This window comes from Ranitomeya imitator, chromosome 2 (assembly GCF_032444005.1).
Source record: "Ranitomeya imitator isolate aRanImi1 chromosome 2, aRanImi1.pri, whole genome shotgun sequence".
Lineage (NCBI taxonomy): Eukaryota > Metazoa > Chordata > Amphibia > Anura > Dendrobatidae > Ranitomeya > Ranitomeya imitator.
The window spans coordinates 322,212,133-322,223,564 of NC_091283.1; the positions used below are offsets into that span (position 1 = coordinate 322,212,133).

The 11,432-nt window shown below is 45.9% G+C and overlaps 1 protein-coding gene across 1 annotated transcript in view; it reads left to right on the plus strand.

The window, feature by feature from the left end:
* Nucleotides 1-4,839, plus strand: part of LOC138663479 (gastrula zinc finger protein XlCGF26.1-like) — a 51,045-nt gene extending 46,206 nt beyond the window's left edge. The window contains exon 7 of the mRNA XM_069749709.1: nt 1,725-4,839. Within this exon, the coding sequence (XP_069605810.1) occupies nt 1,725-2,980 (1,256 nt within the window). The 3' untranslated portion in view covers nt 2,981-4,839. The remainder of the gene's footprint in view (nt 1-1,724) is intronic.
* Nucleotides 4,840-11,432: the final 6,593 nt, after the last annotated feature.

Below are 11,432 nucleotides of genomic sequence, written 5' to 3' on the forward strand. Positions count from 1 at the left end.
GAATTTATAAACCAAATAAAAAATAAAAAAAAACAATAGGCTTTCTGTGGCCCACTATTTGAGAGAGATGGCACACACACGACTGGCACACAAGCACAAAGGCCAATATTAATCTCCCACTGTTTTTTTTGGTCAGGGAGAATTTATAAACCAAATTAAAACAACAACAAAAAAATAGGCTTTCTGTGGCCCACTATTTGAGAGAGATGGCACACACAGGACTGGCACACAAGCACAAAGGCCAATATTAATCTCCCACTGTTTTTTTTTAAGGGAGAATTTAAAAACCAAAAACAGGCACTAGGCTTTCTGTGGCTCACTATTTGAGAGAGATGGCACACAGGACTGGCACACAAGCACAAAGGCCAATATTAATCTCCCACTGTTTTTTTTTGTCAGGGAGAATTTATAAACCAAATAAAAAAAAAAAACAATAGGCTTTCTGTGGCCCACTATTTGAGAGAGATGGCACACACACGACTGGCACTCTAGCAGAAATGCCAATCTTAATCTCCCACTGCTTTTTTTGGTTAGGGAGAATTAAAAAAAAAAAGGGGACTGTCCTACTATTACTATCTCCCTGCAGTAATCTCAGCCAGGTATGGCAGGCAGCAATAAGAAGGAGTGGACTGCTGCACAAATTAAATCAAAAGTGTGGACAAACAAAAAAGATAGCTGTGCAGAAAGGAAGGAACAACAGGATTTGTGCTTTGAAAAAAGCAGTTGGTTTGCACAGCGGCGTACACACAGCAATGCAGCTATCAGGGAGCCTTCTAAGGCAGCCCAATGAGCTACAGCGCTGAGAAAAAAAAATGTAGCTTCCACTGTCCCTGCAAACAAAAGGGGGTGTTGGACAGTGGAAATCGCTACAGCACAGGCGGCTTGGGGTTAATGGACCCTGCCTAACGCTATCCCTGCTTCTGACGAAGCAGCAGCAACCTCTCCCTATGCTCAGATCAGCAGCAGTAAGATGGCGGTCGGCGGGAACGCCTCTTTATAGCCCCTGTGACGCCGCAGACAGCAAGCCAATCACTGCAATGCCCTTCTCTAAGATGGTGGGGACCAGGACCTATGTCATCACGCTGCCCACACTCTGCGTCCACCTTCATTGGCTGAGAAATGGCGCTTTTCGCTTCATTGAAACGCGACTTTGGCGCGAAAGTCGCGTACCGCATGGCCGACCCCACACAGGGATCGGGTCGGGTTTCATGAAACCCGACTGTGGAAAAAGTCGGCGACTTTTGAAAATGAACGATCCGTTTCGCTCAACCCTAGTACCGACCTTTTATTTTCGGTAGGGTTCCTGTCCTGACTGGGCGGATCCCCTCTCTCAGGTGTGCTGTCATGGGTTCGGGAAAAAAACGGCTACCGGTAAGTAACCCCTAGTGTTTTATCTAGTTAGCTATTCATTTTTTTCTTACTCAGATAGTTTAGCTAGGTAGTGTCCTGTGATATCTACCTTCCAGCAATATTTTCTTTTAGCATTGTTTGGTGTTTTTTCATTCCATATTTGGGAGGCAAAATGAGCAAACAGATGAACACCATGCTCTACTGGTTCATCCTGTTAGTTTACAGTTTAATAGAAAACCTGTCATTGTCTTGGTGAATAATTCAGTATTTTTACCTAACTTGCTATTTTTACTGACAGTTTAAGTAGAAATGTTCAAAAAATAATAATTAAGGATATTTAATTCACAAATAAATATTGGTTTTATTCTTGGCAGATGACTGTACAAGAAGACCAGAGGGACTTCTGACATCTTCAATTTGTAAATCAGATGATCTTGACATCCCACAGGATACAATTGAAGGGAATGCCATTACTCTAGATATATCATCATCCCTTCACAGTAAAGATCTATCATCTGATCCTTTGAAACAGGTCCTGTCTTCTGATTCATTACCGACTTCTAAGGAAAATCAAAGTCACAAAATAAGAATTCAAAAACAAACTGCTCCTAAAGCAAAGAAGCCATTTTCAGTTTCAGAAGGTGGAAATAGTTTTCCCGTCGAAACGTCTTTTCTTAAACATCAAGAAATTCACACAACAAAAAATTGCTTTTCTTGTTCCAAGTGTGGGAAATTGTTTAACCAGAAAGCAAATTTTGATAGCCACCAGAGAACCCATACAAGGGAGAAGTCTTTTTCATGTTCAGAATGTGGGAAATGTTTTAACAAGAAAGCGCATCTTGATAGGCACCGGAGAACTCACACCGGTGAGAAGCCTTTTTCATGTTCAGAATGTGGGAAATGTTTTACCAGGAAAGTGCAACTTGATAGCCACTGGAGAGCTCACACAGGGGAGAAGCCTTTTTCATGTTCAGAATGTAGGAAATGTTTTAACAGGAAAGCGCAACTTGATAGCCACAGGAGAACTCACACAGGGGAGAAGCCTTTTTCTTGTTCAGAATGTGGGAAATATTTTCGAGATAAATCAACTCTTTTTAAACATCAGAGAACTCACACAGGGGAGAAGCCTTTTTTATGTTCAGAATGTGGGAAATGTTTTAAATGGAAAGCGCATCTTGATAGCCACAGGAGAGCTCACACGGGGGAGAAGCCTTTTTCATGTTCAGAATGTGGGAAATGTTTTAACGGGAAAGCGCAACTTAATAGCCACAGGAGAACTCACACAGGGGAGAAGCCTTTTTCTTGTTCAGAATGTGGGAAATATTTTCGAGCTAGATCAACTCTTTTTAAACATCAGAGAACTCACACAGGGGAGAAGCCTTTTTTATGTTCAGAATGTGGGAAATGTTTTAACATGAAAGCGCATCTTGATAGGCACCGGAGAACTCACACCGGTGAGAAGCCTTTTTCATGTTCAGAATGTGGGAAATGTTTTACCAGGAAAGTGCAACTTGATAGCCACTGGAGAACTCACACAGGGGAGAAGCCTTTTTCATGTTCAGAATGTGGGAAATGTTTTACCAGGAAAGCGCAACTTGATAGCCACAGGAGAACTCACACACAGGAGTAGCCTTTTTTTATGTTCAGAATGTGGGAAATGTTTTAGCCATAAAGTGGACCTTGATAGGCACATGGGAACCCACGCAGAGGAGAAGCCTTGTTCAGATTGTGGGAAATGTTTTAGATATACCGTATATACTCGAGTATAAGCCGACCCGAGTATAAGCCGACCCCCCTAATTTTGCCACAAAAAAATGGGAAAACTTATTGACTCGAGTATAAGCCTAGGGTAGGAAATGCAGCAGCTACCGGTGAATTTCAAAAATAAAAATAGATGCTCCATACCGTTCATTATTGCCCCATAAGATGCTCCATATAAAACTGTGCCATATATAATGCTCCATACTGTTTATTATTGCCCCATAGATGTGCCATAGAAAGCTGTGCCATATAGTGCTCTGCACCGTTCATTATTGCCCCATAGATGTACCATATAGTGCTTTGCACTGTTCATTATTTCCCCATAGCTGTGCCATATAGTGCTCTGCACCGTTCATTATTGCCCCATAGCTGTGCCATATAGTGCTCTGCACCGTTCATTATTGCCCCATAGCTGTGCCATATAGTGCTCTGCACTGTTCATTATTTCCCCATAGCTGTGCCATATAGTGCTCTGCGCCGTTCAGTATTGCCCCATAGCTGTGCCCCATATAGTGCTCTGCGCCGTTCAGTATTGCCCCATAGCTGCCATATAGTGCTCTGCGCCGTTCAGTATTGCCCCATAGCTGTGCCATAGAAAGCTGTGCCATTGCTGCTGCTGCTGCTGCAATAAAAAAAAAATGACATACTCACCTCGCTGCTTGCAGCTCCCAGCGTCCCGCCCGTCTCGGCGTCTCTCCGCACTGACTGATCAGGCAGAGGGCGCCGCGCTCACTATATGCGTCATCACGCCCTCTGACCTGAACAGTCAGAGCAAGAGGACGCGAAGACAGAGCGGCGCCCGGCAGGTGGAACGGGGACAGGTGAATATGACATACTTACCTGCTCCCGGCGTCCCGCTCCCTCTGCCTGTCACACGTTCTTCGGTGCCGCAGCCTCTTCCTCTATCAGCGGTCACCGGCACCGCTGATTAGAGAAATGAATACGAGGCTCCACCCCTATGGGAGGTGGAGCCGCGTATTCATTTCTCTAATGAGCGGTCCCACGTGACCGCTGAACAGGGGAAGAGGCTGCGGCACCGAAGACCGTGTGACAGGCAGAGGGAGCGCCAGGATCGCCGGGACTCGGTAAGTATACCTCAGCGCCCTCTCCCCCTCACCCGCCGACCCCACCGCTACTGTGACTCGAGGATAAGCCGAGAGGGGCACTTTCAGCCCAAAATTTTGGGCTGAAAATCTCGGCTTATACTCGAGTATATACGGTAAATCAGCTGTTTTTACACCGCAAAGAACTCACGCCGGAGAGAAGCCTGGACATGAAATTACTTGTATTAAAAGGTAACTTCAAATCTCAGAGACAAAAGAGTGTGGGAGTATAAATTCATGACAACCTTTGACACACTCGGCGCAGGAATGAATGTGTCACAGGGATTTGTCTTTTCACATCAATTAAGGAATTTGCTCCTCATACCTTGTGGAGGCATCACAACACAGAATCAGACCCCAATCAGAGGACAATAAAACTTTCACACTCCTTATCTATGAACTGGTCCAATATTTATGGACACAACTGTTTATCCCTCTTCCATAATAATAGCTCTGCTTCACGTTAGTTGTCTTATCTATTGCATTATTTCTGTGCCCTGTTGTGTATAAATGTGACCCTTCAGACGTTGTATTATTCTATACCTCACGAAGAGACTTGATTAGTCTTGAAAGCTTGCAATTTGTAACTATATTTTCATTTAGCCATTAAAAGGCATCAACCACTGAGGACTCTCAGTTCTAAATATTTTTCTATCTACTGGCTAACACTGTACAAAGATCTTTCCTGTATCTCAATGGGTGAAGATAAATCAGATGAAATAGACATAGAACTGTAAATATAATCTATGATAGTATGAAAACACAGAGACCCCTGTAGTCTCTGTACTTGACGTAAAACTTGCATCCTTTTTGACACCCCTGCCTTATGCAGGAATGATAGGATGAGACTGCAGATATTGTGGCGAACAAAATCTCTGTGGGGTTTATTACTGTGTCTTTTGGGTTCCCATGCCATGGATGCCTAAGGTGCCTCTGGTCCCCATGAAGATGATGAGTCATGTACACTTTCTACCTTCTGGGATAGAAAGTAACCTGCATTTACATGATCATCCACCGGTATAGCCAAAAGCATAACATTGGCCCTGGCCCCTTAGTGAGCTTATCTCTCGTTAACCAGCTCCCGGACCCCTAACAGAATGTGTCTCCAGGGTGCTGAGGAGACATATTGGGCCACATGGGATGATCTAGTCTCAGTCATTTTATAGTGTCCCCTTACTATTGCTGCAGTGTTTCATGAATGGTTTTATACCTTTAGTCCAGATCGCAGTATGTACTAGTCGTCCGAAGTGGTGTAATATGCAATGGGTTCTTCTGAAGGAAATAGCCCAGGGTGCTGAACTAGAAAGCATGTAAAAAAAAAAGAGTTAATTAGGACCCGTGCAGCCCAGAAAGGGAAGTGGGAGAGGCGGAAGTAACTAGCAAGGAAGAAATAGACTGCAGGAAAGTTAAATGTTGGTATTGTGGGCAAAAAGGAAATTTTTCTTCCAAATTTTCTACAAAATCAATAGCTACAATCCTGAAACCTCCATAGGAAACTGGTCTTCCAGATGTCTCCCTGTGCTCCGTTGTCACCCCCAGGGACCCACATTCACTGTCCACATTTTCTCAGGGAGAGACAAACTGTTTCATTCATGATAAACACTGGAGCAGCCCGTACAGTATTAATGTAAGACCACATCTCAGAGGAGATACTGTCCCCCCGAATAAGTAACTTGTGGAGGGATAGAGGGGCTGTGTAGTATTATAAATGGTTTCAACACTCCAATTTACTAATACTAATTATATATATATATATATATATATATATATATATATATATATATCATTCATTAAAAGTTCATTAAAAAGTTCATTAAAAGTTAAATGTTTAACCGGATGACCCAGCTAACAAAGGAATGTAATGACCCAGTTATTTACACTTATCTTCTAAGATGAGTCACCTAATGAGAAGGTTCCCAGGGATGACATGTGGTGAAATCTTATCTATTTGGTTTAATGGGTTTTCACACTGGCATACCATGATAGATCAAAGCCTTTAGAGAAGTTTCAATAGACAGTTTTAACATATAAAAGAGGACTATATTTTATGAGAAGGAGGGACAGACACAGGGGAGATGGACATACAGAGATAGAGCCTGATGACTTCTACCTTGTAATGTGTGAATAATGCCTGTTTTTGTGTTTGCAATCATTTTCAGGAAGAAACTGAGTATTATCTGACAGAATTGCAGGGGGGTCAATACTTTTGGCCACAACTGTAAATGTTTGCAAAATTGAATAAGTTTGGTAAGAATAGGAAAGTAGTTGAGAGTGTCAGATCCTGTTACGGCTAGCGGAACGCACCGAATAAATATAGCTGTTTATTATAAATGGTGCGTTCGCAGCCTGTGGTCCACCGTGCAGGAGGAACCTGCTGCTAGTGAATGGTGGCACTGTTTGGCGGTATAGACTAGCTCAGATACTTCACAGAGTAGCCGTGAGAGGAAAGCACTGCGCCCTGTTAGCCTCACAGGAGCACAAGCTTGCTGCCGAACTGATAGCAGTCAGTGGTTATGCACACACGCAATCTCACCGGAGGTGCCGGAATTCTAGGGGCTTATTTCAGCCGGGTCCTTGAATACGTTCATATAATCTCCTCACTGGAGGTGCCGGTATTCTAGGGGCTTATTTCATCCAGGTCCCTGAATCCATTCATACATAACCACACTGGCGCAAAGCACATATTTGGATTGATACTAGTGCATGGCCGTGCGGCCATGCGGGCCTTTTATAGCTGCAGCAAGTACAAGACCTTCCTAGAAGTACCAATGAGAGGCTGCCACAGAGCCTGAGCACCTTCAGGACCTTCCTGGAGAACCAATGGACTTTGCTGCAGTATCCAAGCATATGACCCTCGATCTCCAATGAGAGATCTTACCCTGGGCATGCTCAGAAGGGGAAAAGCAGGACTTAGTCCCAAAAGCGTCTGCTCGCCGCTGCCCAGCACTGGCTTCAATGGCAGAAGCTGGAAAAGCAGCAGTAACCCTTTGTACAGAGACTGATTCAGACGCTGGGACCGACGTCTCCGCTGAGCAGACTCCACTGCGGCAGGAGACGAATGGGAGACCGCAGCGGAGATGGCCCGAGATTCCCCCTGTGCAGAGGTGGGAACTCGACCCCTAACATTACTCCCCCCTCCTAGGGCCCCCCCTCGGACTTCGCTACGCTCGAAGGCAGCAATGAGCTGCGGAGCCTGAATGTGCTCAGCAGGCTCCCAGGACCTGTCCTCAGGACCATAACCCTTGCAGTCCACCAAATAAAATTTTTTGCCACGTACCACCTTGCACCCTAAAATAACGTTCACCTCGTAATCATCCGTAGACGAACCCGTTGTCCCGGCAGATGACTCAGAAAACCGGGACATGTAAACGGGCTTCAAGAGGGACACATGAAAAGTGTCGGTGATACCCAGGCGCGGCGGAAGGGCTAAACGATAGACCACAGGGTTAACCTGTTCGAGGACCTTGAAAGGGCCCAAGTAGCGAGGTGCAAACTTAGTGGACTCAACGCGCAGCCTGATGTTATGGGCGGAGAGCCACACCAAGTCGCCAGGAGCAAAGGTCGGAGCGGGGCGCCGATGTGCATCGACGGAGGACCTCATTCTCTCCTTGGAGGCCCAAATGGCATCCTAAGTGCGGTCCCAAATATCCCGTGCCTCCACAGCCCAGTCTGCCACCCTGGAGTCAGCGGAAGACACGGGCATGGGCACAGGTACCCACGGATGCTGACCATAGTTAAGGAGGAATGGGGTTTGTGCAATGGAATCGGCTACGGCTTTGTTCAGCGCAAACTCCGCCCACGGTAGCAAGGATGCCCAGTCATCCTGCCTGGCTGAGACAAAATGTTGCAGATATGTGACCAAGGTCTGGTTGGCCCTCTCTACCAACCCATTCGTCTCGGGATGATATGCGGAAGAGAGATTCAACTCAATGCTGAGAAGACAACAAAGCTCTCTCCAGAACCGAGATGCAAACTGGGGACCCCGGTCACTGACAATTTTGTCCGGCATACCGTGTAGGCGGAAAATGTGTTTTATAAACAACGCTGCCAAGGCCCGTGCAGAAGGTAGCCGTGGAAGCGATACCAAGTGCACCATTTTAGAAAAATGATCGGTGATAACCCAAATAATGGTACAGCCACGAGACTTGGGCAAACCCACCACAAAGTCCATCTCGACCATCTCCCAGGGCCTGTCTGCCACCAGCAAGGGATAGAGTAACCCAGCTGGCCGTTGTCGAGGAGATTTATTTTTGGTGCAGGAGACACACGCCCGAATATAATCTCTGACGTCACGGACCATATGTGGCCACCAGTACGTCCTCCCCAGCAGTTCAGATATCCTATTTGTCCCACCCACCCTGGATGAATGAGCCCAAGAGAGAACCTCAGGTCGCAAATTAATAGGTACAAAAGTCTTGCCTAGAGGCACAGACTCAAGCAAAATCGGAGCTACAGTTCTCAGACTCTCAGAAGGGACAATAAGGCGAGGCTCCCCTTCCTCCTCAGATGACACAACAGAGCGAGAGGGCGTCAGCATGAATGTTCTTCTCCCTAGCGAGATAATGGAGGGTGAAATGGAACCGGGAGAATAACAAGGACCATCTGGCCTGACGACAATTTAGCCGCTGGGCTGTTTGCAAATATACCAGATTTTTGTGGTCCGTGAAGACTTGAAAGGGAAAGCAAGCCCCCTCCAAAAGATGTCTCCACTCCGAGAAAGCCAACTTCATTGCTAGCAACTCCCTGTCCCCGATGGAATAATTCCTCTCCGCTGGTGTGAAGGCCTTGGAGAAAAAGAAGCAAGGATGCTTCTGACCTTGAGCATCCTTTTGGAAGAGGACTGCTCCTGCACCAACGGATGAGGCATCCACCTCCAATATAAACGGCTTATCAACATCGGGACGATGTAGGATGGGAGCGCTAGCAAAATGAGACTTAATGGAAGAGAAGGCTCTGGAGACCTCTTAAGACCACAATTTGGGATTTGCTCCCTTCTTGGTGAGGGCTACCAAGGGAGCTACCAAAGTTGAAAAGTGGGGAATGAACTGGCGATAGTAATTAATGAACCCCATAAAGCGCTGCACCGCTTTAAGAGAATGGGGTTCTTGCCAGTCCATCACCGCCTGTAGTTTGGCAGGATCCATAGCCAATCCGTGTTCAAACATACACTTCTCAAACTTTGCATACAGGTGGGAGTCAATATCTGGAGAGAGGATGAGAATATCATCCAGATAGACTACAACCGAGGTGGAGAGCATATCCCGGAAGATATCATTGACAAAGTCTTGGAAAACGGCTGGGGCATTACAGAGCCCGAAGGGCATCACTAGATACTCATAGTGCCCATCCCTGGTATTAAACGCCATCTTCCATTCGTCCCCCTCACGGATGCGAATCAGGTTATAAGCACCCCGCAGATCTAATTTGGTAAATACCCTTGCTCCCCATAGCCTATCAAAGAGCTCTAAAATCAGGGGCAACGGGTACTTATTCTTAATGGTGATGGCGTTAAGACCCCTGTAATCTATGCAAGGACGTAACTTTCTGTTCTTCTGCACGAAGAAGAACCCCGCCCCTGCAGGTGACACTGACTTCCTAATGAACCCTCTTGCCAAATTCTCCTGGATGTATTGGGACATAGCCTCCGTCTCCGGGAGAGAGAGGGGATAGACACGTCCCCGAGGAGGTTCTGCTCCAGGCAAGAGATCAATAGGACAGTCATAGGGACGGTGAGGTGGAAGGGTCTCCACAGCCTTTTCGGAGAAGACGTCTGCATAGGACCAATAGCATTTGGGAAGAGAAGAAAGATCTGCGGGTGTCTCAGTGGTGGAAACCTGAACGCACTCTCTCACACATCTGCCCTTACATGATTCACTCCAACCCAATATCCTCCCAGAGATCCACTCAATATGTGGGGAGTGGAAACGGAGCCAGGGTATTCCCAGCAGAATCTCGTCCATTCCCTCGGGAAGGACAATAAGGGAAATAATCTCCTGGTGGGAAGGGGACATGGATAACGTGAAAGGGACAGTCTGGTGTGTGATTTGTGTGGGAAGTGTCAACCCATTCACTACTCTAAGGCTGGAGTCACACTAGCGAGTTTTACAGACGTATGAGCGCATAAAATACGTCCGTAAAACTCGCCTAACAAACGTCCCAATTATTCTCTATGCCCCTGCTCCTATCTGCCGTATTTTACTGATCTGTATTATACGGCTTGCTACGGCCGTAGAAAATCGCAGCATGCTGCGTTTGTCACCGTATTGCGCAAAAAACGCCAATGAAAGTCTATGGAAGCCCCAAAAATACGGATTACACACGGACCAGCAGTGTGACTTGCGAGAAATACGCAGCGGTGTTAGAGAGAAAAGCCGGCAATTCAGTGCGGTGTACAGTAAAATCACACTGACCGCTTACAATAGAATAGGTAGAATAAATGTGTACACATAGAATAGGTATATACAGTGGGGCAAAAAAGTATTTAGTCAGTCAGCAATAGTGCAAGTTCCACCACTTAAAAAGATGAGAGGCGTCTGTAATTTACATCATAGGTAGACCTCAACTATGGGAGACAAACTGAGAAAAAAAAATCTAGAAAATCACATTGTCTGTTTTTTTAACAATTTATTTGCATATTATGGTGGAAAATAAGTATTTGGTCAGAAACAAACAATCAAGATTTCTGGCTCTCACAGACCTGTAACTTCTTCTTTAAGAGTCTCCTCTTTCCTCCACTCATTACCTGTAGTAATGGCACCTGTTTAAACTTGTTATCAGTATAAAAAGACACCTGTGCACACCCTCAAACAGTCTGACTCCAAACTCCACTATGGTGAAGACCAAAGAGCTGTCAAAGGACACCAGAAACAAAATTGTAGCCCTGCACCAGGCTGGGAAGACTGAATCTGCAATAGCCAACCAGCTTGGAGTGAAGAAATCAACAGTGGGAGCAATAATTAGAAAATGGAAGACATACAAGACCACTGATAATCTCCCTCGATCTGGGGCTCCACGCAAAATCCCACCCCGTGGGGTCAAAATGATCACAAGAACGGTGAGCAAAAATCCCAGAACCACGCGGGGGGACCTAGTGAATGAACTGCAGAGAGCTGGGACCAATGTAACAAGGCCTACCATAAGTAACACACTACGCCACCATGGACTCAGATCCTGCAGTGCCAGACGTGTCCCACTGCTTAAGCCAGTACATGTCCGGGC